The 27,989-nt window shown below is 50.9% G+C and overlaps 2 protein-coding genes and 1 long non-coding RNA gene across 7 annotated transcripts in view; 2 read left to right on the top strand and 1 right to left on the bottom strand.

Annotated features, from left to right (window-relative positions):
• Positions 1-5,746: 5,746 nt before the first annotated feature.
• CCNL1 (cyclin L1) lies at positions 5,747-18,413 on the top strand. 2 transcript variants are annotated; one of them, XM_027647281.1, is made up of 11 exons: positions 5,747-5,950; positions 6,131-6,205; positions 6,357-6,466; positions 12,503-12,623; positions 13,127-13,191; positions 14,488-14,587; positions 14,696-14,800; positions 15,057-15,198; positions 16,510-16,621; positions 16,769-16,867; positions 17,583-18,413. In XM_027647281.1, exons 1-11 carry the CDS (start codon positions 5,855-5,857, stop codon positions 17,929-17,931), a joined length of 1,374 nt encoding a protein of 457 aa, XP_027503082.1. In that variant the 5' UTR covers positions 5,747-5,854; the 3' UTR covers positions 17,932-18,413. The 2 variants fall into 2 exon arrangements, with proteins under 2 accessions (XP_027503082.1, XP_027503083.1); XM_027647282.1 differs by lacking the exons at positions 5,747-5,950; positions 6,131-6,205 and adding an exon at positions 8,250-8,322.
• A 454-nt stretch (positions 18,414-18,867) lies between these two features.
• On the top strand, positions 18,868-27,467 carry LOC113949166. 4 transcript variants are annotated; one of them, XR_003528371.1, is made up of 7 exons: positions 18,868-19,006; positions 19,617-19,898; positions 20,616-20,897; positions 21,269-21,414; positions 23,513-23,689; positions 25,925-26,064; positions 27,028-27,467. It is a non-coding gene; the product is annotated as an uncharacterized LOC113949166 (long non-coding RNA). The 4 variants fall into 4 exon arrangements; XR_003528370.1 differs by lacking the exon at positions 18,868-19,006 and having other exon boundaries at positions 19,027-19,898; XR_003528369.1 differs by lacking the exons at positions 18,868-19,006; positions 19,617-19,898; positions 20,616-20,897; positions 21,269-21,414 and adding an exon at positions 24,533-24,670 and having other exon boundaries at positions 22,987-23,689.
• Positions 27,461-27,989, bottom strand: part of LEKR1 (leucine, glutamate and lysine rich 1) — a 32,825-nt gene continuing 32,296 nt past the window's right edge. The window contains exon 12 of the mRNA XM_027647420.1: positions 27,461-27,922. Within this exon, the coding sequence (XP_027503221.1) occupies positions 27,575-27,922 (348 nt within the window). The 3' untranslated portion in view covers positions 27,461-27,574. The remainder of the gene's footprint in view (positions 27,923-27,989) is intronic.

Here is a 27,989-nt window from a genome sequence, read left to right on the forward strand (position 1 = left end):
GTGTTCCCAGAGCTGGCCAGAAGTGTTACTGACCCTCCAGGAACTGGCTGTCCCAAGGGATGGGGGCTGTGCCACCTCAGGGACAAGGAACAGCCTGTTTGTTCATGGAACACCTTCCTGTTTTGGGGTATCACCAAACAGTGCTGGGCCAAGCCTGAGGCACAGCAGAAAACACACACAACCTTTTCACCCTCGAGGTGCTGCTGCCAGGTCAGGGTTCCCCTGCTCCCGGGGTGGTGTCCTGGCTGGGAAGGACACGCTGTCCCCGTGGTGACAGAGCTGTCACAGCCCTGCCCTGTCTCAGAACCTGCCCATGACTCAGATGGACACATTTATCAGCTTCTGTTTCTCAGAGCAATTTATAGCAAAGGTGAGATGGGCTCCCACTGACCTGCAGCTCAGTGGGACTTGATAAGGTCCAGTAAATCAAATCCCACGTGTTTTTTCCTGACACACACCAGTGTGTCTCAATGAGAAAAACAGGGCTGACTTTATATGTGCTGGAAAACATGTTTGAACTTAAATGACTTTAGTGTGTAAATGCATCAAACTACTATATATTTATTTATATTAATATTACCATTGCAAATAGGTGAGCTGGTGAACATCAGTGTGTAGAATAAACTCATGTAGTGAGTATTCCTTATTTTCCCAAAGCCTTACACTGCTTTGATGGAAGGTGAAGTAATTTGTGTGAGTTGTGATGCCAAACTTAAAGTCCCAACTCCATAAACGCAATAACTGAGAGACATAGGCTTCATTAGGCACTAGGTCTTCTGAGAAATCCTATAAAACACTTATAGAAATGCAGATTTACTGAGAAAACAAGAGGGAAGAAGTATTGCATCTAGAGTATGAGGTTTGAAGGGTATGAATCTTCCAGTTCAGGAGTGTATTTTACATTCTAGATGACAGAATGACTGAAAACAGGTTTGCTTTCATACAGGAAGGACGTTTTAATCTTCTCTTGATAAGGGCATCAAGCCAAACACCAGCTGTACCTTCACTGGAGTAAATAAGAAATGAGTGTGGCCAGAGAAATGCCACTGAAACCGAGGGAGGGAGGGAGGGATTTGGGGAGTGGAAGGTGAAGAATCAGTAGAGCCGAAACAGAGAAGCACTTGTAGCCCAGTGCACTCCCACCCAGCGTGGTTTCACAGCCTGTTACTCAGGGTGCAAACTGCAGGGTGGAACTCCTGCTCAATTCCTCTTTTCTCTTTCAGAACCAGTGAGGAAGAGCTTGAAGAACTCACCCTCTGGGGACAATTTCAAATAATCCTCCTTGTCCCTCTGAGCTGTTCTAGACCCCAGAACTGGAGTCTCTCTAAATCTTTCACAGAAGTACCCAAGGAATTTCTCCTCAAGTCATAATCTGGCAGAGTAAAACCCTGTTTGTCCAGCTGGGATAAATCCCACTGCCAAGGTTTTTGGCACCAAACTCCTTTATACCAATGCAAACCCAGCACTCGACCTGTACGTGCAATCAGAAGTCCTGTCAGAGCCAATAATGCAGATTTTTATCCCTGACATGGCAGGTAATTCCAGATTCTCAGTTTATCATGTTCAGCATGAAGGACTGCAGTCCATCTCCTAAGTGATTTTTATAAAATGGATTTATAAATGGATTTTATAAAAACCAAACAAACAACTTTCAACTAATTTTTTTACTTTGGAAATTTTAGAATTTAATGAATAAATTGATCTAAGCATGTTCTGCATTGTCTTAGCCTGGTCTATTTGACGTGACAGCAGAAAATTTTGGATATCTGCTCACGTCAAAATATTTTCCTGCTGAGCCTCTTGTCACGTTGTTTTCTTACATCCATCATTCCTCAAGGAAATCGGATTTTTCTGTCATCACAAATTCTTATTTTCCCAAAATAATCCTTTCTTTTCTGTTAAGGTAATTGCATGTTGCAATCTGCACTTCCTTGCTGAGAAACTGGGTTTGAATTTTCTTCTGGGAAACAGTTGCTGCCAAGCCTGTAAAATCCTCAGGATTTAGGCACTGAGGAGGTCTCACTGCTCTCTAGGAGAGAGGTTCTGGGATATCCAGAACTCCCTTTCCGCAAGGTGTTTCCTTTTTTTCCATGTTTTATCACTCAGCTTTGGAGTCCCTGCCTGCAGTGAGACACCTGGAAGAACAAAATCACACCGGTGTGCAACTGGTTTAAGGAAGGAGCTTCCATGGATTGTACAATTCCAGGCCAAAGGGCTCCAAGGGAATCAGGCTCGTGAGCTCCTCCTCAGGACTCAAGCAGCAATTATTGATCGATGCTTTCCAGCAGTGTCCTGGCAACGAAGCACGACCTGACCCTGCTGTGAGGGGACAGCATTGCTTGACTTCACTGAATTCAAAAATAGACCCATAAAACCATCCAGAATTAGGAAGAATGGTCGGGCAGGCTGAGCAAACGCACTTCTCTCCGGGTTTTTAAAATATCAGAGCGTAACCTGGAAAACTGGAGCAAAGCAAACCCAAGAAATGATGGGTGTGTGCATGGAAATAAAAAAGTGGGCAAATTCCAGTGCACTGAGTGTCACCTGCTGCTTCCATGACTCGTTTGTCCTCCTTCCCAGCCCGTCTGGCAACACTGGGAGGAAAATGGAAAGAGCTGTTTGCCTTCTGCAAATACCACGTAACTCAGGATTTTCACTTCAGGGTAATCTGAGGGTTGGAGAACTGAGTCAGCTTTTCCCAACTCTCCTTTTCACTACTGTTTCTTTAACCTTCTGTCCGTTCCGTGGGCTGTAAATTGCTTTTGCCATTGCAGAGGTGTTTGGCACCAGCCTTGTGGGTTCACTGGATTTTTTTTGGCTGTGTTAGCACAACACCAAAGGCTGGTGCAGGTTCCTAAAAGGCCAGTGGTGTTACAGGTTGGAAATAATTTTTAAAATCTCAGGGATTGTACAGTACATGGCTAAAGGGGGGAGTTTGGCAAAGGACCAGGAAAAGAGGGTGAGCTCTTCCATATACCTGAGTTCCCTTCCAAATACGTGGAATCCCTGCTGATTCATGAACCTTCACATACAGCAGCTCCCAATTAAATGCTGTATTTCCATTAAAAACACTGTTTTGGTGGTGGTTACAGACTCTCAAGCCCCAAACTATACATGGAAAGGAAGGCTATAAAACAAATGTTGTGGGATTAGTGATATTTCTAAAAGAGTTGTTTGTAAAACTAAGGAAGTTTATTAACCATTGTAACCATGACACAAAATAAGGGGCCACATCCCATGAGTAGGAAGAAACAGCGCAGAAGCAGCTCAGCCTCCTCCACCACGGCTGTTCCTGTGGAAGGCTGGGAGACAAAGGCTAAAAATATTGGATTTGTGTCTCTACAGATGCTTTTATCTTCATCTTGCTTGGCAGAACCACCTGGCAGCAGTGAACCACCCTGACCCTCTGCTCCATTAATGATGATACCACAGCCTGGCCCAGGTCCATGGGGGTTTGGCAGCCTCACACCTCTGTTCCCAGCAGGTTTGTTCACCCTGGACAACCTGGAATAAAATAATCAATCTTTCCTGTGTCCTGTGCAGCACTTGGACCTGCAGAGCTCTCGGTGTGTCCCCAAGGTCAGAGCCCATCTGAGTGACAATCCATGCACACACACTGAACTGTCAGAGCTAGGTGTCCCCTCTGGCAGATCCTGGGGGATTCTATCTCTGAGGTGTCCCACTGTGGCACAGTCATGGTGTCTTTTCTGGGATAGCAGTCCCACAGCTCTCTGGGGAGTCACTGCCGGGACAATGGACCATGAGGGAGCAGTTTGGCTATCGCTGGAGAGGGACTGTCCCGGTGTGGGGACTGTGAGGGGCACCTCGGGTGGGTGTCCAGTGCTGGGAACTGGGTTCCTCAGTTCATGAAGGACAGTGAGGGGCTGCAGTGTGTCCAGGGAACAGAACAGAGCTGGGAAGGGGCTGGAGCAGCAGGAGCAGCTGAGGGAGCTGGGGGGGCTCAGCCTGGAGAAAAGGAGGCTCAGGGGGGACCTTCTGGCTCTGCAACTCCCTGACAGGAGGGGGGAGCCAGGGGGGTAGTTGGGCTCTGCTCCCAGGGAACAAGGGACAGGAGGAGAGAGAACGGCCTCCAGCTGTGCCAGGGGAGGGTCAGGCTGGACATCAGGAGGAATTTCTCCCTGGAAAGGGTGGTCAGGCCCTGGCAGGGGCTGCCCAGGGAGGTGGTGGAGTCCCCATCCCTGGAGGAGTCCAAGGAAGGCCTGGCCGTGGCACTCAGTGCTCTGGGCTGGAGTAAAAGGTGGGGATAGGGCACAGGGTGGACTCGAAGGTCTCAGAGCTCTTTTCCCACTCAATGAACTCTGTGCCTGGGGACACCGCCGGGACACACGGGCGCGGCGGGGCCGCCGCCCGCTCCCCGCACAACATGGCGGGCGCGGCCGCGGGGCGGCCCTGCCACTCAAACCCCGCGAGCCAATCAGAGGCCGGCACTGCCCGCGGGGGGGGGGCGGGAGTTCCTGGTCAGCGCGCGTGCGGTGACGGCTGCGGAGGGATCCGGGGCGCGCGGCGCGAGTGTAATGCGGCCGTTCCCAGAAGTGACGCAACCGCTGGGAGTTTCCCCGTCGTTTGTCCCGCGTGGCGGCGACAGCGGCGGGGATGTCGCGACAGCAGGGGCGGGAATGTCGCGACAGCGGGGGGGAGAGTCGCGACAGCCGGGCCTGGCGGGGAGCGCTGAGCCGCCCCAGGCGCCGTCCGGGCGCGCGGTGCCTGCTGACAGCTGCCGCACGCCGCTGTGCCCGCCGGGAGGAAGGGGGGGGGGGGCTGCTCCGTGTGGAAACGTTTCTCCAGTCCTTAATTATACATTTGTTACCTACAGCGGCTTGAACTGCGGGAGCTGTTTGACCTCTTTTTTGCGTTCTTGCTTGATAAATGAAGCCGGAGGAGGTGACTTTTCCCTGGAGAACGCCCCCCGCCTGGGAAGGCGCGGGCTCCTCCTGCGCGGCCTGCACCGCAATCCTTGGTTTTCACTCGAATTCCGGGATTTCCTGAGCCGTGTTCCAGGCGCCCAAAGGCCCAGGGCAGCGCTGAACGCAGGGCCCGAGCCACGTTAACTCCCTGTACGGCGTTTATTTGATACATTCTCTGCGCTGTCCCGCCCCTGGCGGGGTTGGGCTGCGCTGACCTTAAACGGCCCCTTTCAGCCCCAGCCCCCTGTCACTCCCTCATCAAACCCGGCGTAGCCCGTAGTCCTTCCCGCTCCGCTGTTTTTCCCTGGTTTAAAGGTTTTTCCCAGCCCGGGTGGGTCCCGGTCCCGGTCCCGGGACGGCGCCGGCCCCTTTGCCGTTCCCGGTTGCTGTTCCCGGTGCCGGGACAACCCCAGCCGGTTCTCAGTCCCGTCCCCATTCCCCTTCCCGTTCCCTCTGTCCCGGTCCTTTCCCTGTTCCTGTCCCATTCCCGTTCCCTCTCCCAGTTCCGATTTCCCGTTCCCTCTCCCAGTTCCGATTTCCCGTTCCCAGTTCCTATTCCCGATCCCACCCCTATCCCCATTCCCGGTTCCCGTTCCCCCTCCCGCTGCCCGCGGGGGGCGGGGCGTGCGGCGCGGACTCTTTTTTTTTCCCGTGAGCCCCCGCGCGGGCGGCCCTGCGGACGCGTCACGGGGTGCCCGCAGTCCGCGCGCGGCCGCCCCGCCGAGCAGAGCCGGCCCCGCCGCCGCCGCCGCCGCCGCTGCGCCAGGGCCGCCGCGCACCCCCCCGCCGCCGCCGCCGCGCCCGCCGCCCCCAACCCGCCGCCCCCCGCGCCCGCCGGCATCCTCATCGGAGACCGCCTCTACTCCGAGGTGTCGCTCACCATCGACCACTCGCTGATCCCCGAGGAGCGGCTCTCGCCCACCCCTTCCATGCAGGACGGGCTGGACCTGCAGTGCGAGACCGACCTGCGCATCTTGGGCTGCGAGCTCATCCAGGCGGCCGGCATCCTGCTGCGGCTGCCGCAGGTGGGGCCTCCCGGCGCTTCCAGCGGGAGGGAAGGGAAGAGGGGAAGGAAGGGAAGGGCAGGGCGGGCGGCGCCATTGTGGCGGCGGGAAGGGCGGGGGGGGCGGCGGGGGCCGCACAAAATGGCGGCGGCCGGGCCGGGCACTGATGGGCTCCCTCTGCGCCTCCCTCTGCCCTCACAGGTGGCCATGGCGACCGGGCAGGTGCTGTTCCATCGCTTCTTCTACTCCAAGTCCTTCGTCAAGCACAGCTTTGAGGTGAGCGCGGCGCGGGGCACCGAGGCCGGGGGGGGTTTGTGTGGGACGGGCTGCTCGCCTCGGGCCTCGCGGGTTTGCTTCTTACTTGTGTAATTTTAGCCTTAGCGGGATTAAATATTGTTTGCTTAACGGAAACGGGCCTTTCTTTCAGATTGTTGCCATGGCCTGCATCAATCTCGCGTCCAAAATCGAGGAGGCGCCTCGTCGGATAAGGGACGTGATCAACGTGTTCCATCACTTGCGACAGTTAAGAGCAAAAAGGTAAGATCAGCTTCGTTACGAACGTGAACACCTGTTACCGCTAATGTACTGCAGTGTTCGATTCACAGTATTTTTCCAGGCTAAGTTCAACGACCTAAAGTTGGGAAGGGAGTGCTCGTTGGCTGCTCTGTAGGCAGTACAGTGCAATCCCGACTTCTTCTGCCTTTGTTCACTTGGTAGACCCATTTCTGTTCCTTATTTGGCTGCAAGTCACGAGTATTGGTCCTAGTTTTAGGCTAATGGTTGTAGCTTTTGGTTGGTTGATTGATGTTTTTGTTGTCATGCAATTATTGAAAGGTAGTCTTAGGTGTGAGTAGCCAGTAGTGGATTGCTGTGTATTCTCCAGATTTTTAGCCACATTCAGTAGTCTTAATGCTTTTCTGTCGTTGGTGTGTGGTCTCTAAGTGTGGTTGTGGTGCCACTTAAGCATCAGTTAAGAAAAGTCGAGTTTTTGGTGATGGCAGCAATTAGCTTCTAGGAAAAAAAGCCATTGTAGAAAATACCTGGAATAAGGTCTGGCTTGGCCTGCAGTGTGTGCAGCTTTACTGAGGAGCAGTGTTTAACCGAGGCTGGGAGGCTGGAGGCATCTTTAACATCTCTAATGCACAGCGTGGGAGTGGTGTTGTCCTGGTGCCTGGGCAGGGGCAGCTGCTGCAGAGCTGTGAGAGACCAGTGCTGCTTTCTGTGTGTAAAGCAGTGTTTGTTCTTGGGTAAATCAGATTAGCAAAGCAGTAAGAGGAACAAGGAGTGGTTGGAGGAGTTCCCTAAGTTGCTGTTAAACACAAAATCTCCTTAGTTCTGTCGGGCAGCAGAATTATAGTTTGGGATTGGAGGTTTCAGCTTTGCTTTCAGTGGCTGATTGCCCAAAGTTTAAGGAATTCTGTAGTTACAACAGGATTTTGTTTTCAGTGGGAATATTGAAGTCACACTTTATTTCTCTGCCCTGTGTCACCAGAGTACAGCAGGAATTGAACCTTCCATGTGGTGTGACCTTTTCTGAGAAACAAGAGTAGAAATCCCTTAGGGGAAACCAGCTCTTTGTTGGTGTCTTTATCTGGTTTTGCTTCTGTTGCAGCCAAAGCTTTGGCTTGTACTGCCTCGTGCTCATTTTTCCCAAGTTAGTTGTAGATCCAAGAGGAAAGGGTCAGTGTCACACTTTGGGACTGAGCTTTGTTGGTTTTGGTGTTTAGGTTGTTCAGCCCTGAGGGAATTGTGAGGAGTGGTGTGGGGTGTGAGTTCAGTGGGACTGTCTTCCACAGTTCTGATAAGGGAGTCTGGTATTGGAATTATTGGAGCAGGTTCAGTGATTAGTAATGTTTTGGCTTCGATCCAGGCAGTGAAGGTTAATTAATCATATGCCTTGCTTGTCTCTGCAATGAGAATATGAATTAGCTGTTTCTTTGTGCTGTGTGAAGGATCAGAGAAACTGAACTTAACCTGTGAATTTAAATCTTTCCAGCTAGCCTGTTCCAAATCCCACCTTGTGCATGTTACATGGTGTCTAAAGTGCATCATGTCCAGAGAACTCGTGCACTGCTACCCATTATTTTCGGGAGAAATGGGTATTGTTGCTCTGCGATTCTGAGTGAATCTGCATGAAACGAACCTTAAAATGCTGCAGTCTGACATTCAGACTTGCACACACACCCCCTTTTTTTTTTTTTTTTTTGTTTTTAGCAAGCAGGATGTAAACGTTTTTCTGTGCTTTTTACAAGCTGACAGTTCCATCACCTGTACACGTTATTAACTTCAACTCTTTTTTCCCTTGCAACCGACTATACAGCGACCAGCTACATTTACCAAAGCCTGGGTGATGTGGAGTGGTACATAAAGATGAAGCTGTCGTCATGGCAACAGTGAGTGAAGTATCGAAAATCCCCAAGGAGAAGCCAGTGCTCTGAGAATAGGTCACTGGAACCGGGGGACTAACAGGTTGGCCGCTGGTGAACCATTTGGAAGAAACTCCTGTATCTTGTTATAAGCTTTTTTCTTTGCTGTCCAGGTTTTTAGAATACTAGCTTAACCTTTTTTTTTATTTATTTTTTTAATTTTTTTACTGAAGCTAACACTTAGGCTGTAGATAGTTTCTCACACACAACCCAGAACTGAAACACTCAGGCTGCTGTACTTTCTTTTCTAGTCTAGTTTTTCTGTTAACTGAAGCTCTTAACCCGCACACACATCTGGGGTAGTTCGGGTAGGCTTTGCTTTCTTTCTTAACCAGTTTTGGGTTCTTAGTTCCACTTTCTGGCTCTGTATAATTGCAGTTTGAATTCACAGTAAAACAAGGGATACAGAAATCTTGAATTTGTAAATTTACACCCATTACGATGTAAGCAGTCCCTTCTATGTACCTGTTTGCAGAACTGGGAATTGCATTGGAATTTTTTTTTTTTTTTATGAGACATGTAGTCAACTAGAGGTGGTATTTCTAATGCTGAGAAGTAAGAAAAAGCTAAAATAAGTGTTTTGGACAAGCATATTTTCTTTTGAATTTCTGACGAGCAAATGTGATGTAGAACTGCATGTAAAATGTTTGTGTGCATGGAGAAAAGCTCACACTGTGGAAAAACTGCTTTTAAATAACTGTGTGCCAAAACATGTGTTCTAAGCAAAGTGCAACTGTTGTTTATCTTGTAGAATGTAGCCTGAAGTTGCTTTTATTTCTTCTAAATGTGCTTGAAAGCTGCAGAAAGCCCTGAGACTGGAACCAAATGTGACTGGTGTCGTGCTGTAACCTCACACGGGGCGCTTTGAGACACTCAGGTGCAGGACACGGGGCCCTGCAGTGGGTTTGGAAGTGGCTGCATTAATGTTACACACTTAGTGCTCTTCAAACTTACCCTGCAAGTCTGTGCTGCTTGGATTTATGACCTTGGAGACAAACAGAACTCGTGTTTTTATGTTGACCAGCTTAACAGAGCTCCGGTCTTTGAAACGAGACGCCGCTGTTGTGCTGTACTTGTCAGAAGTACTTTGCTCCATGTGGCCATAATTACACACAGGGCACTGTTCCTCCAATGGATTAGTCACCCCAAAGACATCAAAGTTTAATATTACATCCAGTGAAGTTGCAGCTGTGTTGAGAACTTAGGTCTCATTTGTCAGAGTGATTTATAAAAACGGGTATTTGTAATTTATTTGTTGTTACAAGCACATTACAGAGTGTGTTAATCTGTTGGGTTGTTACACAATCTTAATCTCAATCAAGCATTGCATCTGAGTGTTGGATTGGCTTCCCAGAGGGGACACTGTGTGCTCTGTTGTTAATGATAAAGTCTTGCCTGGAGCTCTAGTGCTATAAAACAGACTCAGAGTAAGAATTTGCAATATTCCTTGGCTATCCAGGGCTTGAAGGTCATGTTTTATGTATTTTATACATAAGGTTATAAGTTACTTTTCTCTGGTTTGTTACTTGGACCTAAAACAATTCTTGGACTGAGAACTAAGTGCAGCAAATTCAGTAGCAGAGTTCCTCTTTTTATTTAGTAGAAAGCAAAAAAGTTTTCCAAAGGGAAGTCTCTGAAGTTTCCACCTTGTAAATAATTGTTTACTGACACTTCAGAGCTCATGCCAAAAGTGCTGTACTGGTGAATCTTAATATGGTGGAGAACTTGGCTTTGCCAGTAATAAAGTGCAGTAAAGCACTTAAATCTCTGCAGATTTTTATTTTTCCATAAGTGGATAAAAGTGTTTATTTCTGGAAACACTACCTGGACAAACTGATGTTTTTCGTGGCTTCCTTAGAGCTGTAGGTCTGTGGAATTTCTGACCTGAGTGACGTGGGACACCAGAGCAAAGCAAAGCCCACTTGGGCTGTTGGGTTTCCTGTCACTTCCCTGTGGAACGTGTGCTGAGGGTGAACTGTTGGTGCTGATCCCGTGGCCCTGGGGAAGGACAGTGAAAAATTAACATACAGCAAGGCTCATGTCTGTCCTGCTGCCCCTGGAGCTGCCTTAACTTCCTCACACAGCTGTCTGGGAATGCAGGGCCATGTGGAACGGGGGGTGGTGGAGGATCCTGTGCAGCCGTGTTGTCCCACTGGTGATGTTTCTGATAGACTGGGAGTCGTGGCTGCCTTAAATCCATGATCCAAGATGTCCCACCCCTGAGGAACTGTTCTGCTAAACTGAGCCTGGGCACCTGAACTCGCTCTGGATGATGCTTTGCAGATCCTGTTAACGCCAGTGATCTCTGGATAAAATTGTGGAGAGCAGTACTGGAGGAAATATTGTTATAAACCCCAGTGTAATTGATTGGAACGAATTGGAAGTGACTCAGTTTCACTGATTGAAAGAACTTGAGCTTGGTTCTCCCATTCTCACTCCAGAGCACTGTGTTCAGCCTGCTGGAGTGTTCAGATGACATCAGCCTCTCACTGAGGTTGCCTTAAATAAGCTTGAAAAGTTCTTGCTTTCCAGTTAATTTATGGAGGGGGGTGCAGGGGGACAAAATAACCAGCCAAAAAAACCCTCAAAACAAAATCTCCCCCTCTTCTGACTGGATTTTTTTGGAGTAGCTGAAGTGGCAAACTGTAACCTTGCCCTGCTGAGTAACACTTAACTAGAGAAGTTACTTTCCTGTGAGTGGAAACCTTGGCATTTCTTAGCAAACAGGAGGAGTGAGGTTGGTGCTGGAGTTGTAGGTCCTCCCTGGCACCAAGCAGCTGCAGTAGTTCCTTCCAGAGCTGGGAGCTGCTTCTCGGCCCCTTGGGAAGAGAGGGGAGCTTGTGCTTCAAGTTGTACAATGCTGTGCTTTTCTTGGGGAAGTGGATGGTTTGCTGTGTCCTTTGCCAGTGACAACCAGCAGCTGTCCAGGTGACTGCAGGAGTCATGCCATAAACTGGATTATGGAAGTTGGGAAGCTTCTCATCCAGCCTTGTAATTAAATCAACCCTTTTTCATCCTGGGGTGAGAACCTTGGTTTGGAGTGTTTTATGTGCTCTGTGACCTGTCAGGGAAGAGAAGTGAGATCCACTCATGGAATTTGCAAGTTAGCAGTGAAATATTTTGCCTGATACAACAAAAGCTGTATTTTGAATCCACTTTGCATTACTTTTTTTTTTTCTTTTGAAGGTCATGTAATGGGTGCACCATATACACAGACTGTGGTTTATTGGAGCATAAGGAGCTCTAAAAACATTTTTCTGCTTTAGAAAGCACATGGAATGTGTGAGACATTACAGGGAAAAAGCTGATCTGTCTTCAGGAGGAAGTGGATTCAAATATCCAGAGTGGAATGTTGAAAGGTCAAGTCTAAGCACGGGCAAAGCAAAGAATATGAAATGGAGTGTGACACCTGTGCATGAAGTGCACAGCAAGTCATTGGAGGTCAAAGTGCTTTGGAGAGTTCAGGTGTTGGATTTGGAAGGAATTAGGACTAGACAGTGCTAGAGTCTGAAATCTTTTTGTGGAATGAGCTCTTGTTTTGGAAATGCAAACAGCAGCAGGGATATCCATGGTACCCACCGGTGAGGGGTGCAGGGAGATCTGTCACCCTTCAGAGAGGAAATTCTGTGCTTTACTCAGCTTTTCACACACCACAGAGCCAGGGCTGCCTTGTTCTCTGAAGGCTGAATAATCTTCTCTTCAGTTTGTAGGAAACTGCAATTTCTAAAGCACAAGTTGCTACTTCAATATTAATTAGGAAAAACCCTGTTCTGCCTTACTTCTGCTTTGAAGTCCTGCCTGGCAAAGGCAGTTGTGTCACATTCCTTCCCCCACCTCTGCCATGGAGAGGAAGGTTCTTTGGGATCCTTCCTGCCAAGCAACTCCTCCCAGCAGCTGGAGCAGTGTAGTTTGCATACACAGCAGCAGAAGGCTATTTTTTATCTCAGCCATCTAATCTTGTAGCTAGTCAAAAGCAGCAACTAAACTAGTTTATCTAAACTTGGACAGCACAAGATTAATGCTTAAACTTGCTTGCAGGAGTTGAAAACCGGTTTCTGTTGCCATTAGTTGGTTGGAAGGGAAAACAGAGTTGCCGTTATTTTTGGATATGCAAAACAGTTTTGATTTTATTTCTTGCAAACTATAGGACTCCAAGCCCCCTGATACTTGATCAGAACTACATAAACACCAAAAATCAAGTAATCAAAGCAGAAAGGAGGGTACTGAAGGAGTTGGGATTTTGTGTTCATGTCAAGCATCCTCATAAGGTGAGTTCTCCAAAGTAATCTAATTGTGTATCTATTAGTCTACCTTGATGGCATCACTGTGAGCTGTGGAAGGAGAAACACAGGTGTCAGAATGACCTGCATTCTTCTCTTTATCCCTCTGTAGTTGTTGTTAATGTTTCTGCCAGAGTACTTGGGCAAACAGTCATATTGACTTGGGCTGAAATTGCTGCCTTGGGAAGGGTTAAAGGTGGTGGCTGGTTTTGAGAAATCTTAACCAGTTGTCTGAAGATGATGGGAAGACTCTTGGGGATGGTCCTGGGCAGGGCTGAGAGTTGGACTCGGTGATCCTTGTGGGTCCCTTCCAACTCAGCATATTCTGTGGCATGAGAGCTTACAATGTGTGCTTAGAAAAGGAGCCCCCATTGTTTGGGAGTGCTGTTTGATTTTAAAAATATGTATTTACATATATATTTACTTCATCTCGCTTTTTAAAAAGTTAAAACTGAGTCTTTTTTCTCTTCCCCCCCCCCCTTATTTCTCAGATCATTGTTATGTATTTACAAGTCCTAGAATGTGAACGTAATCAAACCCTGGTACAGACAGCCTGGTAAGTTATTTTCCATTCTTTTCCTAGCCAGGAAAATAGTAGCAGAAATAACAAGCCTGATGATCCCTATGCAAAGCAATGAGCTGTAAGTTCCTACCCAAACACACGCTTTGAAAACATTGTGGTGCTTGTTTCTGCTCACTATTTTCATGGCTTGATTGCAGCGCAGTCATGGAGGACTCAATTTAACTTTGTTCTTTTTTCTACTCTTTGATTAAAGGGTAGTCCCTGATGGTAAGTCATAGAGCTCTGCCCTCTGCACCTCAGCCCTGACCTGGGGATGGCCGGTTTGGCTGCCCTTCTCTCCAGCCAAGCCAGTGCAAGCTCTCATCCGAGACTCACTGCCGTGATCCAGCGGGCAGCACCTCCGAGTGCGGAGGGGTGCCAAGGATTTGTATATTTGTTTCCAGAAGTAACTGTTACAACTGTCTCTGAATGTCTTTGTTCCTACCTGCTGTATGCTGTAGTGTTTAAAGGACACGTGGGGGACAATCTGCCAACGGTTACTTAGTTCATTTGGCTAAACTTGAGTTCCAGAGAGGATTTCGGTGCATGCAGCATGTTCCCGTAGAGCCATACTGGGCATGGGGGTTGGAGAGTCAATGCTGACTGACTGCTGTTCCTCTCTTTCCCATAGCTTGGGAACTTAGAAATCCATGTAGATCTCTGCTGTTATTGTCTCTCCTGGCATGTGTTGCTTGGTAGTGCCCCCCCCGTGCAAGACCAGGAGCTCAGGGGAGTTGGGGCCCTGACTAACTCACGGATCTCTTTCCAACACTCAGTGAGCTAATGGGATGCCTCTCCCTGGATGAAGTTAGTGGGACTCGAGGCACACAAAACTTAAGTGCAGTCAGTGTTTTATGAACTGCCTAGGTTGCCTCTGGAAGATGGTAGGTTGCAAATACACTGTGCTTTCCTGCTTGCACCTGAGTGTTAAATTGGTTTTTAAATACAGCACCACTGGTGTCTGAGGCAAACAGCTGGACAGATGCAAAGTACTTGTTAGGTTGTGAGCTCTGGACATTTTGGGATAAAGGAACCAAGGAAGCAGCCATGAAATGCTGCTGGCATTTGCTACTCCACATTGTTGCACTGGGATTCAAGCAGTGCCAAGGTGCAGACTGTTACAAAGTGACACCTCAGCACCAAATACCACAGTTCCACAGAAACCATGTGTTTAACATCATAACAGAAAAAATAATAAAGTCAATTGAGTCTCCAATATTGTTATCCTCTTAAAAAAAAAAAAATAAAAAGTAAACCAGAGATCCAACCTTTCCTGCTGTGTGTTTTTAGGAATTACATGAACGACAGCCTCCGGACAAACGTGTTTGTTCGCTTTCAGCCCGAGACCATTGCGTGTGCTTGCATTTACCTGGCTGCCAGGGCCCTGCAGGTGAGCACTGCCTCGCATTGCCAGGGGGCTGCTTTCAACAGAATTCATGCAGACATTGAAAACAAAAGCCTGGGCTGTAATCCCTGTTGCTGGTTGTTTGGGTTTCAGATTCCGCTGCCCACTCGCCCTCACTGGTTCCTGCTCTTTGGCACCACGGAAGAGGAGATCCAGGAGATCTGCCTGACCACTCTCAAGCTTTATACCAGAAAAAAGGTAAGTTAGAGATGTTCGGTTTTCCTGCTCCATGCTCAGTGCAGCTTGAGCTGAGTTACAGCTCTCCAAAAGTTTGGGAATGCTGGAATACAGATCTACTAATGGGAAAGGCTCCCGTGAGGAGGGTGTGAGAACAAATTCGGAAATTACCCCCATTACTGGACAGATGATTAAAGCCAACTGAGTATTTTTCAGAAATGAGATGAAAATACGAATTGCATTAGCTCAGCCTCTTACCTCATTGTTACTTCCACAGCCCAATTATGAGTTTCTGGATAAAGAAGTAGAAAAGAGGAAAATGGCACTGCAGGAAGCTAAACTGAAGGCAAAAGGTTTAAATCCAGATGGAACTCCAGCACTCTCAACACTGGGTGGCTTTTCTCCTGCATCCAAACCATGTAAGTTTGTTTTCTGAATAGAAACTTGCTGATAAGTAACTAAATCTGTGTCCCAGGGTAGTTAAAAAAAAAAAAAAGGCAGGTTTGCTTCTTGAACTGCTGAGACAGTTTAGGCTCCCTCACAGAACTAAGCAGCAAGGCAAATCTTTCTTTTTTTTTTTTTTTTCAAACATAGATTTTTAACCCAGTTTCAAGACCTTGAAATAACAGATTATAGGGAAAAGGGATACTTTACTCCATACTTCCACAGATGGGAGAGTGATCTATTAATGACATGCACCCTTCATGAGACAGGAGTTGGTGTGTGTTACGTGGTGTGAGGAGAGATTCTAGATTCAGTTTGGGGGATGTTGCAATGGCCTTCCTGGCTCCTTTTGCTGCAGGTGTCTCTGAAAACGGCTTTCTCTGCCTTTTTTAATGCACTTGGCAGCTGTTCAGTGTGGTGAAGGCAGGCAGCTGGTGGTCAGGAAATGGAGGAGGGAGAGGCACAGCACAGTCTTGGCACCAGAGGGAATAAACTGTGACACCTATTTTGAACCAGCCTGTCTGTCAGAAGTCTGATGGTTTGTCTTGGTGCTTTCACGTCTCCCTGCTGCTGCTTTTGAGCTGTGAACTGCCAGGGGGGTTCAAAGGCCCTCACAGGCTTTGACCCAGTGCTGGTGGTGAGGCAGGAGGCTCAGGGCCTGGTCTGTCTGTGGCTCTGCAGCAGCTTGGGCATGTGTTGTGAGGAGCAGCACTGTCACAGTCCCTTCTGAAGAGTCGGAGTTTTCAGAGGGTTTGACCTGGCAAGTGTGAATTTCTCATGGACAAAGAATGTGAGGTGGGAGCCAAGGCTGGGAGTGTTGGAAAGCAGGAGCTCTTTTGGGCTTAGCAGCCCTTCTGTGAGAGGTGAATCCATCTCTGTAGAGACAATCACTTATGGACTGAACACACTTAGCTGCAGTTTGCTGTTCAGTTTTAATCCTTTCTGTAGCATTGGAAATTATTGTCCAAGTAACAAGCTCTGTATCTGTGGGCCGTAAGGGCAGCTTTTATTTTGTGCCTTTTGGCCCCTGGTGGATGAAGGTGAGCCTGGCTGTGTGGAGGTCACAGTGCTCTTCCTCCTCTGCTGTCACTTGGATTCACATTATGGGTCTCCCCATGAACATCCTGCTCCAGGAATGAACTAAAAATGGAAAGATGGAATGAAATAGGAGCTACTGAGTTCGTATCTACATTTAGTGCAGATACTGGTACAGGTGTTTAAGAGATGTACAGTATGTTCATGAGAAAGGATTAATAAATAGCTAATTTTGAATTTAAATTTCTCAGCTTCCCCGAGAGAAGTAAAAGCTGAAGAGAAATCACCAGTGTCTGTGAATACCAAAACCATTAAAAAGGAGCCAGAGGAGAGGCAGCAAACCTCCAAGAGCCCTTACAATGGGTAGGTAAAACCTCTCCTGGTAAAGAGAATACTTGAGTAAAAATGCTTTCTTTAACTAAAGTACAGTGAACCACTGCTGAGCTCCTTCAGGGGGAGTAACAAGTGCCTCAGAAGTGCAAGCCTGGTTTGTTTTTGCCCCCCCTCCAGCCTGAGAAAAGAAAGCAAGAGAAGTCGAAGCAGCAGGAGCGGCAGCCGGTCCCGGTCGAGGACAAAGTCTCGGTCTCGCTCGCACACGCCCAGGCGGCAGTGAGTGGGGGCTCTGGGGGGGCAGGGCTCGGGGGCTGTGGCATGCTCAGTTCCCTAAGGATCCCATCACAAATGGGAGCAGTCTGGGCACACAGTGCCCGTGGAAGGGGTGAGAAGTGCCCCAGGACGTGTGGCAGCTTTGTGGTGTCAGCACTCCCTGGTGCTCTGCTGGCTCCTCAGGGCTCTGCCCCTCTCCTGTGGTGGGAAGAGGGGGATGCAGGGAGAGCTCCTGCCTTCATAAATATGTAGTTTTGCAGAATCTTCAGGCTCATATCCAAGTTGGAAGCTGCCAACTTGGATCTTAATGAAGGGTTCCCCAAAGTATCACTGTGAGATCGCTGAGGGAAAAGGGCAATAAGCAGTTTGTGAGCTGGTGTTGAGGGGAGATTCTTGACAACGTGGAAAAAATCTCAAAAGGTGCTGCATTCTGGGTTTGGTTTGGGCTGTTTATTTTCAAATGAGCTCAACTGAAAGAATCCCAGACTGGTTTGGGTTGGAAGGACCATAAAGCCCATGCAGTGCCACCCCCTGCCATGGGCAGGGACACCTTCCACTAGCCCAGGCTGTACACTGGGGATATTGACTGTCCTTCCTCATTTATCCCCGTGGGAAAAACAGTCTCTGGCTTCTCCCAGTGCCCGGGCAGCCCCTTTGCTGTGGTTTGGTTGTTGTTTCCCTGTGTGGAAGGCCGGTTCTAACTCCCCCTCTCCTGCAGCTACAACAACCGGCGCAGCCTGTCGGGCACCTACAGCTCGCGGTCGCGGAGCCGCTCGCGCAGCCACAGCGGGAGCCCCCGGCGGCACCACAACCACGGCTCCCCTCACCTCAAGGCCAAGCACGGCCGCGAGGAGCTCAAGGGCGCCAACAGACACGGCCACAAGCGGAAAAAATCCCGCTCCCGCTCCCAGAGCAAGTCCAGGGATCACTCGGACGCCGCCAAGAAGCACCGGCACGAGCGGAGCCACCACCGGGAGCGGCGCGAGCGCTCCCGCTCCTTCGAGCGCTCCCACAAGGGGAAGCACCACGGCAGCGGCCGCTCGGGGCACGGGCGGCACCGGCGCTGAGCCCCCTGGGCACAGAACTGTGGCACTGCACAGCCCCTGCCAGGTTTGGAGGGACTTGGGCCCCGGGGCTCGTTTGCCAAGAGGGGCAAGAAGACTTTTGTTTGTTTTTTTTTCTTTTGGGACAGGAACTGTTACCAACTCTTTGCACATAATACCTTAGCAGTATCCAAGGGGTGGAAAACCACGGTCAGGTTCCGTTGTATGTATTAGAGCTGTGTATTGTTTATTGAGCTGAGAACTGGAGACAGGATTTCTGTAAAAAAGCAAAACGTACCTTATTTTTATACCAGTCAATTGCAGACGCTTATATTTAAGTATAGTTATTTGTTTAAACAATGGTGGAGACTTTCTTACACTGGTTTTAGTCTGCATGTGTTGAAAGATTTTTACAAGAAATAAAATATAAAGCTTTTTTTTTTTTTTTTACTGCCTGTTGGATGCCAAATGTGTTGGAACTAAACTTGCTTTTCTTACACACCCTGGCCTTGAGCGCTGTGCCTGAGTGGGACATGGTGGGTAAACTGGGAAAGCTTTAGATGTTTGTCCTTCCCAGGGAAGCCAGGCAGCAGTTGGAATAAATGACCGTGGACCTCTCTGAAGTGCAGTGGGATGAGCCAGGGATGGGTGTCCTGCTCTGTCAGCTGCCCTGGGAGTTTGGGGTGTCCCTGTCCCTCTCAGCTCTGTGGGGCAGAGGGCAGGAGCTGCGTCAGCTGTTCCAAAGGCAGGGAGGGATCGGGTTTGGGGTTTTATTTCCCATCTTCCATTGCAGTGGCAGGATGCTGGCAGGGGAAGGAGGGATCCTCTTGCAGGTGAAGTGCTGACACAGCTTTCAGCTGAGCAGGGCCACCCCTGCATGGGTCATGCTGACACAGCTTGGGAAGCTCAGACACATTCCCTGTGCTGCACTGGGAGCAGGAGCTGCTGGGAGCTCCTCACTGTGTCCAGCTACTGGAGCTGTGTCCTGGGGTGGGACAGCTCCAGTGCCAGGGAAAGGACAGAGGGAAGGGGTGAGGAGGAACTGGGTCTGATTCCTACAGCTGCTGCTCAGGTGGTACCAAGACCTGAAACCCAAGGGGTGAGGGGTTTGCTGTCCTTGCTGACCCAGAGTCCAGCATGGAAAGACATTTTCCCTCCCTAAATGCTTCTCCACTTCCCTGCTGAGGGTGACCTGGCTGGAATGTTGAGCTGCAGAGCCCAGGTAGGGTTGGGTCTGACCCCTGTGACTGCGGGAGCAGTGCCAGTCTGGGTGCCCACACCCTGCAGGCCTCAAACAGGGGAGGGAAACTGAGCAGAACCTTCCTGAGCTGCAGCTTTCCTGCCCCATGTCCTGCTGGGCCCCGACTGCAACTGTGCCCTGGAAATGCAAAAGTGAACGTGTATTTTTGAAGGGGAGAAGAGAAAATGTCTTCTCTGTTTCTTGGTTACCACTGTGGATTTTTAATCTGTAATAACTGTGTTTTGTGTGCGTTGCTTTCAGGAAAATACATTTGTTGCCATGGCAACGGGAGTAGCTTTTCCCCCAGATCCCAGTGCTCGGATAGTCGAGGGCAACAGTGGAATCCCAGAGCTTGCAGGAGCAGCAGGATTGCCTGGAGCTCCCTTGGACTGGGGGTTTGGGTGTGGGGGTGACACTGGGGGGCTCAGCTCTGTGTGTGTGAGCACTAACAACCCTCCTGTGCTTCCAGTGCTGGGCAGACATGGACCTGCAACGTGGAGCTGGAACAGCTGGAGATGAACAGTCACACACCATCTGCTCACTGACAGGCAACGAGAGGTTTGCTGTTCTCTCCATGGGGAAAAAACTCTCCAGCCAGTGGTGGATGAAGTGATGGATGGTGGCCTCAGCCACCCGAGAGCTCTGCCAGCCGTGGGCTGTGGGGTTGGTGGTTGCTGAGGTAAAAGCAGCAGGACTTTCCCAACGCCAGGAGTTCCAGGTCAGAGCTGTCAGGAGGAGGAGCCCACTGCGGGTGAGCTGAGAGTCACTGCCTGGGCCCCTCGCTCGTGTGTGGGCTCTGTGGGGGGAGAACTCTGGCAGGGTGATGGTCCTGAGTGGCTGCAGCCCCTTAATGCCCCTGTTCCTGGAGGACTTGTCAAGGCCCTGCTGGGCATGAGAGCTAGAAATCTCACTGTGACAGTCGCTGTCTCTGCTGAGGCTTTGAAGGGCTGTGTGTGTTCCCTGAGCTCTACATCACTAAAATGAATCCCCTGAAGGGGCTGGTTGGCTTCAGTCATCCTGACCCCCAGCGTCCCTCGGGGCTGCACTCACCTCTCTCAGTGGCTGACAGGGATTTTTCTTTAAGGCTTGTTATTTTTAAACTCCTCAGTGTCTTCCACGTTCTTGGGTCACTAAGGGGAACCTCCAGCAGCACAAACACCTTTGAGGGATGTGGCGGCTTTGGAAACCCACCACTGACATCCAGAAGCCTCCAAGCAGCAGGGCCTCACCACAGCTCCTACCTGGAGCCCCCAGCTCTGCTTCCCTACAGGCCCAGGCAGGGGGAATAAACACTGATGGATGGTTTTGAGAAGTGAAGACAGAGCTTTGAGTGCCCAGCACTGACCTTTGGTGTCTCACTGCCCTGATTGTCACCTGCAGGGGCTTTGTCCTGCCCTGTGCAGGGATGGAGTGTGCAGGTGAAGCACCAGGAATTAGGATTTTGGTCCTTCCTGTCCATCTTCCCCAGGATTTTCATGGATGGTGTCTCCAGGGCTGTCACAGCAGGCAGAGGTGGCTCAGGCTGAGCCTCAAGCCCAGATGGTCACGGGCAAATGTTGGCTGAGCACTGGCAGAGTGGAGCCCTCCTGGGAATGGCAGCTGGGGGAGGCAGGAATGGGAGCTGTGTCTCAGCCTGAGGCACAATCCCCTGGCTGGGATGGACCCAGGGAAACCAGCTCCAACAGCACCTGACTGCGAGCCTCGGACTGCCCGTGGGAGCTGCAATCCAGAGGGAAAGGGGAGCAGGATGGTGAGAGGGGCTTGGCAGGGGGGACAGGGTGGGGACACCTGTGTGGCACCGAGTGTGGCACCCTCTGTGGTGCCACGGGACAGTTCCCTGGGAAAACCAGAGTATTCCTGCACTGCCTGACCGACTGATGGGAATCAGGTGCTGCCACTGAGCTCTGACAACCTGGGACCCACAGGGACAGGGGGACACGTCTGTCCCAGCTGAGCAGTTCTCTGGGGGCACAGGGGCTTGGGGGGGGGGGTTGGTCTCACCCTCAGTGTTGCTTTTCCTCAGGGAAAAGGGTTTGTTACAATGTTTTGACTAATTGTCAACAAAGTGCTGCAAATGTTTGAAGGGAGTTACATTCAGACTGTTCTGCCCTTCCCTTTCAGCTTTGTCACAAGCCTTGGAAGGATGAACCTGGACCAGGAGCTTTGGATGGTTTGGGAAGGAAAAAAAGAACAACGTAAGAATATTCCTGACAGAAACTGGCTCAAGAGGTCCTTGTCAGGGCTTTGGCCACCCCCAAACCCCACAGGTGAGTGGCAGCAGCCACAGCACAAGCTGATAAGGGTCCCTTTTCCAGGAAATCTTCCCCTGGTTGCTGCTCCTGCCAGGGAATGTTCATGAAATCCATCATTTCCCATCAGGCCATCCACAAACTGCCAAGCCTGTGGCTCTCCTGTCCGTGCTCCCCAGTGCTCCCTGCTCCAAAGCACAAGGTTGTTGCTTCCAGGCTCTTTGGGGCAGGAAACAAACCTATGGCTGTGGCACAGCAGAGCTCTGGCAATCAGAGGGGAAAACACTCCTGCAAAGGCAACAGCTCTCCATCCCCACCTCCTGCCTGGGCACAGCCCAGCGGGGCAGCTCAAAACAAAACAAGTTAAAATTAGCAAAGCTGGCCTGAAAAAATGAGTCTTTATATTCCAGTAGAGGGGAAAAATTGGCAAAAGTTACCATTTTTGTCTTAGGGTAGAAAATCCCTTGTCAGGGGTTTGGTGGAGAGGAAAAGGGGCTCATGGACCCACCTCAAGCAACCCCAACCGCTCTGGGGATCCCAGGGATGCTGGGCACCCCTCACTCCTGGGAATGCTGCCGCTGCTCCCGCTGCCGTTCAGGGTTCGTTCTGTAGGTGGAAGTGTTGCAGAGCCCAGCTGAGCATTCCCTGCTGAGCATTCCCGGGCTCTGCCGGAGCCCAGCACAGCAACCCCCAGGAGGGCCAGCAGGGAAGGGACGGGGTCCTGCCCCGGGGCAGCCTCATGCAGGGGTCAGACACTCAGCTGACACCCGAATTCCAGCTGTGGGGATGGATGGGAAGCCTCGAGGGGTGATGTCACCCACCAGCCCTGTGAGATCCCCCAGTGCTGACCAGTGACAGCCGGTATAACACTCCCTGTGCTGGGCTGTGCCAGCTTGGGGGGTTCAGCCTGAATTACCCCATAAGGAGGGTTACAGTGGGGTCACTCAGCACAGCTGAGCTCCCCTGAGGACCTGGCACAAGTTTCCCAGGGAAGCTGTGGCTGCCCCATCCCAGGAAGTGTCCAAGGCCAGGTTGGACAGGGCTTGGAACAACCTGGACTGTGGAAGGTGTGGGGACAGGACCTGCCCCTCCTCTCTCCACCAGCACCGTGGAACAGTTCCCAGGGGCTGTGATTTCTGTCAAGGAAATCATTTCCCAGCAGCTACTGCAGAGAGAGCCCCAGGAAATACAACAGGGATTGACCAGAGCTGTTTGCCTGGTCCTGCTGTTCCCCTGGAGAGCTCTGATAGCTGAGAGGAAACAGCCGTGGGAAGGATAATAATTGAGTCTCCTGAGGCCTTACCCATCCTGCTGGGGAAGGGTTTCTGTGCCCCAGTGAAGTCCAGGTGAGTGGAGCAGGGGTTTTGATCCCACTGAGGCAGTTGCAGGTCCTGGGCAGCTCCTGGTGTGTGCCCTGTGCTCAGAAAGGAGCCAAGAGGGTAAATCAACAGCAAAAGGGTCTTAAACCACGTGAATCCACTGCAGGGCTCTCACCGGTTCAAACACACCCATCCAGTGATTGGTGCATCTTCCCAAAATACCTTCCTGCCTGGGACCTGGTGTGGGGTGACCAGGAGCTGGCACCCAGCTCCTGAGCTCCTTGGTTAGAGTGATTTGGGGGCTGGGAAGCCGAGGCTTTGTTCAGAACCTAAAGGCTTTTCTGTGCCACGACATCTCTGAAAAACAAACACCCTCAGCATCTCGAGTCAGCTGGAGATGGCTCAGAATTCCCCCCCATGCTGAGGAGACACCTGCTCTGGTGACACACCGTGGAGGGGGAGGGCTGGGTGCTGCTGCTGCTCGCTGGTCGCTGCTGCTCCTTTCGCGGGAATAAATCACCCCCTCTCTGCACCGAGAACATCCTCCCTCCCTCCCTCCTGCTCCCCCCGCGGTGTCTCTCGGCCGGGGGCCCCGGGCCAGCATTCCCAGCGCACAGTGTTTGTATCCACACGATGTTCTGGACGAGCAGGACACGCAGGATGAGAGCACAGTAGTCGTTTGCCATCAAGGAAACCGCAAGCAACAAACAGAGATGTTATCTGTGACATCTGGTTCTGGTTTGGGGAGATCTGTCTGCCCGTGTTAATGGGATGGCTCGCGGCTGTTTTTGTTTTAGGACTGCTCGTGGGTTCCCTTGGCAACAGCGAAGCCAACACGGGGATAACAGCCTGGGAACACAAAGGCAGCACTGACACCCTTCCCCTCAGCAGCCAAGGACGAGAGCTGGTGACAGTGACCTTGGGACAGGCCGGCTCGATGGGAAGGTGTCCCCAGCCAACCTTTCAAGGCCCAGGTAAGAGATTTTAAGAAGCTGTGCTGGGGAGTTCCTGGGATAACAGCTCCTCAAAGCACATCCAGGTGCCTCCAATTGAACCCTGCCATGGGTGCTGTGCCTCCCCTGGGAGCAGCACTGGGCACAGGATAAAACCCAGGGGTTTGCTGATTACAAGACCAAGATGTGTTACTTTAAACAAAATCCCCAAACCAGACCCAGGGCTTTGGGTGAGAGCTGCCAACCCCTGTCCTGTGCCATAGAATCCTTGAATCCCAGACTGGTTTGTGTTGGAAGAGTTAAAGACCATCCAGTTCCACCCCCTGCCATGGGCAGGGACACCTTCCACTAGCCCAGGATGCTCCAAGCCCTTTCCAACCTGGCCTTGGACACTTCCATGGATGGGGCAGCCACAGCTTCTCTGGGCGCCCTGTGTCCTGCTCTTGGGGTTATGGTGATCTCGGGGTTTAAGGTCCAGGAGGTTTGTAACATCCTTGCCTAAAAGGAGCCAGAGGAAAGGATTTCTATGAATGTCTCTGAATATTAATTCATAGAAAATCCTGGTCTTGAGAACCAACTTTTATCCAGGGATCAGAAATCCAAGTTCTCCCCCAGTGCAGCTTGGAGCAGATGAATTAATGCCTCGTTCAGCTCCAGTTACAGCTTCCAACCCCCTCCAGGGAGGTGCTGGTGTTATATTTAGAAGGAATCTACAAAAACAACCCCCAAAAAGACATCAGCAAACAGAAGGAAGTTGGCAACAACCTCTGAGGCAAAGCTGCTACTTGGTTGCCCCTGTCTGGCCCTTCCCGGGCAGTCTCAACTGTTCCCGGTGAGCCTGTTCTGGGTCCTTTTCCCCTAAAGGCACACGTGGTTCTTTGTTGGGAACCCTCGCTCCTGGTAACTCCAAACAAACACTGCGGCTCGTGCGGCGCTGCCCGTGCTCAGGAAGCAGCTGGAGGGATGGAGGGACGAGGCTGGGATGGATTCCCACAAAAGCCAGTGACTCACGGGAACATGTCCAGGAGCGGGGTCAGCGCCGGTTCCCGGGGAGGTTCCTCAGACATCTCCCCCTGCAGCTCCATCCCTGGATGGGGAAGAGCAGCTGGAACCCAAACCCAGCCCGGGGGGGCCTCACCCCACCTTCTGCTGCCAAGGAAGAGCTGCTCATCCATGGGCATGGGAAAAAGGGAGGAAAGGGAGAGCAGCGCATGGATTACAGGGCCTGGAGGGACAGGACACAGGGAATGGCTTCCCACTGCCAGAGGGGAGGGTCAGGTGGGATACTGGGAAGGAATTCCTGGCTGCGAGAGAGGTGAGGCCCTGGCACAGGTTGCCCAGAGAAGCTGCGGCTGCCCCTGGATCCCTGGAAGTGTCCAAGGCCAGGCTGGATGGGGCTTGGACCAGCCTGGGATGGTGGAAGGTGTCCCTGCCTGGGGAATGAGATGAGCTTTAACGTCCCTCCAACCCAAACCAGTCTGTGACTCTGCAGTTCTATGAACTTCAAAATACATTAAATACGTTTTGGGAATAGGAGGATCCCCAAAAGAAACCATTCCCTGTAAATTTCTGGTTTTGAGGAAGCAGCAAGCCTGGGTTTTAGAGGCAAAAAGGACTCATTGTTCTGACAGTTGGAAATCAATTGATTTTTAGAAGATATAAAAATGTGCTCAGGGCTTATCGTGAGCTGGGAGCAGCTCACAGGGCAGTGCCAGATGCTCCTGTTTCCACCACACAAATTTTATTTCTGGTGTCAAAATCTCTTCAACATTAATCTCTGGCAGGGCCCTTTTCATTATCCCATCCCAATTCATTTGTGCTCTGCTGGGAGGATGAAAGCCCCACATTAGTGCTCAGCCTATTAATTTATAGTTTTCTCCCTGTTACAGCTGCTTTTGGAGTTTATTCTTCCTCCAGCAGGACACACTGAACCACCTGTAACCAGCAAAGATGAAATCCAACATCCAATTTCCATGATGCAAATAAGCCCCCATTTTAAAAAAATAAAATTAAAGGGAGGGTGTCTCAGAAATTTCCCCAATTTCGTTCTTCTGCTCTTTTTTTTTTTTAGTATTAAAAACACACAGTGCAAAGGAAGTCAGTCTGTCTTTTATTTTGGTTAATATATTTTAATGATATGTGGCATCAACTGGCTCCAGTTTCTATTTCATGCACTTTTGATGCTGCTGAGAAAAATTAAGATGCTTTTTTCCTGCAGTCTAATTTCTTCTTTTGTGGAAAAACTCCACCTGCAAGGCACAGGCTGGATCCCAGATCCTACAACACCTCAGAGCAAGGGCTCTTCGTCATCTTTAATCCACGAGGCACATCAGCACTTTGGTTTGTGATTTCCCAGTGGGAATGAAAGCTGGACACACATGGGAAGCACACCTATGGTAAGTGATAATCTAATTTCCTATTGAAGGAGCAGCAGGACCGGCCACGGGCTGGACTCTTTCTGTGGAGAACATTAAATTCTGGGCAATTTTCAGTGGAAAATTGCCCCCTGTGAGGCCCTGACTGACTGCTTGAAATCCCACTGCTCCCTCTTGTCCTGGCACTTGTTATCTGGGAGAACAGACTGATCCCACCCAGCTCCACCCTCCTGGGAGCTTTAATAGGGATGGGTTTGGCCCCAAGGGAGGTTTGGCCAAGCCGTGGGTGAGGTTTGGTACCACAAGGGGCCCCAGACCAGCACCACCGACCCTGCCCAGAGGAACCAGGCCTGGCACGGTGGGGTTAACCCTTCAGGGAAAGGTTTAGGGCTGGAGGAACTCCTGTTCCACATCAGGCAACAGCACCAGCTCTGACAGGGGCAAAGAGAAACCTGTCCATCAGGGAGGGACACAACACCCTGGTGCCGTGGGATGTTTTCTCCAAGGGAAGGGCTGGAATGCTGCCACGGCCCTGGGGGCAGATCTGTTCCAAGCCTGGAGATTTGTTTAGTGCTCCCTCATGCCAGGAGTCCTGGAGTGCAAGGTCTCTGACACCACTCCTGAGAGAAGTATTCCCTGCAGGAAGCTCGATTTCCTAAAAATCCAGTGCTGTGGTGTCCACGTGCTCGGGACACTTTGTGCTGCTGCCTTTAACCCCGGGACAAAACCAGCCTGTAACCTCTCCCTGACATGGAGACATTCATGGAGCTGGTTTTACAGGCCAGTCCAAGAGCTTTCCTGACATTTCTGTATTTTGCTCATTGCTTAGCAGCAGGAGCTCCAGCTTCTTGGGAGGGAGGGGGAGAAGGGAAATATTTGTTCTCCACTTGGTTTGGATCCAGGGTTCAGACCTTCCCTCATGTTCCAAACATTGTCCTGTGTCTCTCTCCTCACTTTCCGTGCTGTTCCTCTCTGGCCACACAGACTTTACTACGGCTGCTGCCACGGGACAGAAACAGGGAGCTGGTGGATAAGAGCCTGGATTTTAAATCATGGAATCACAGACTGGCTTGGGCTGGAAGGAGCTTAAAGCTCATCTCATCCCACCCACTGCCATGGGCAGGGACACCTTCCACTGGCCCAGGTTGCTCCAACCCCCATCCAACCTGGATTCTATGAGGATTGGCCATCATTCCCTGCCCTTTGGCAGGGGGTTGTAACTGGTTGAGCTTTAAGGTCCCTTCCAGCCCAGACCTTCTGGGATTCCATGGTTTTAATTCCACCTCTGAAGATGTGCCCCTCTCGGAGAGACTCTTCTGTTACTTTTCTCCTCTTGGAAGGTAAACAGCATTTCATCACCCGATTAATAAACCCACGGACAAACCAACGTTATTGCAACAAAAATAAATAAAAATTTAACTGAATTTCAGGTTGTAGAAATGGATGGATTGCACTGGCAAAGATTTGCCCCCGGTGTCCATAGGCCAAGGGTCCTTTGAAGGCCTGGATGGTTTCCCAGGCTGTGGAGGTGTCATAGCTGGCTGGGCCGGCGCGTTATCCCGGGAATGCTCCTGCTCCTGGGCTCGGGGAGCGAGGCCGCCCTTCCCCGGGGGGCGTGAGGAGGGCTGGGCCCCGCCGACCCCGGGCTGTGCCGGCCGGCAGCGGCTCCCTTGGCGGCTCTGGGCATTCCCAGGGCTCCGGGGAGCCGCAGTTCCCTGCCGGGAGCGGGGCCGGCCCGGGAGCGGGGCCAGGGCGGCCCCGGGAAGGTCCCGCTGAGCCTCCGCAGCTCCAGCACCTGCTCGCGGGCCCTGCTGAGCGCGGCCGTGAGCCCGCAGCGCTCCTCGCACTCCCGGCGCACCGTCTCCTGGAGCAGGGAATTCTGCAACACAAACACACGCTTGGCACGGGCTCGGGGGATGTGGAACCTGCCCCGCTCCCCTCCTGCC

Source organism: Corapipo altera, unplaced genomic scaffold, assembly GCF_003945725.1.
Source record: "Corapipo altera isolate COAL_440 unplaced genomic scaffold, ASM394572v1 113, whole genome shotgun sequence".
Classification (NCBI taxonomy): Eukaryota; Metazoa; Chordata; class Aves; order Passeriformes; family Pipridae; genus Corapipo; species Corapipo altera.

Bases quoted from the DNA above. Each gene is read 5' to 3' on its own strand.
- CCNL1 (XM_027647281.1), top strand. From the start codon at position 5,855: ATGCAGGACGGGCTGGACCTGCAGTGCGAGACCGACCTGCGCATCTTG. The intron at 14,588-14,695 runs GTGAGCACTGCC...TTTGGGTTTCAG, and splicing joins TGGCTGCCAGGGCCCTGCAG to ATTCCGCTGCCCACTCGCCC. The intron at 16,622-16,768 runs GTAGGTAAAACC...CCCCCCCTCCAG, and splicing joins TCCAAGAGCCCTTACAATGG to CCTGAGAAAAGAAAGCAAGA.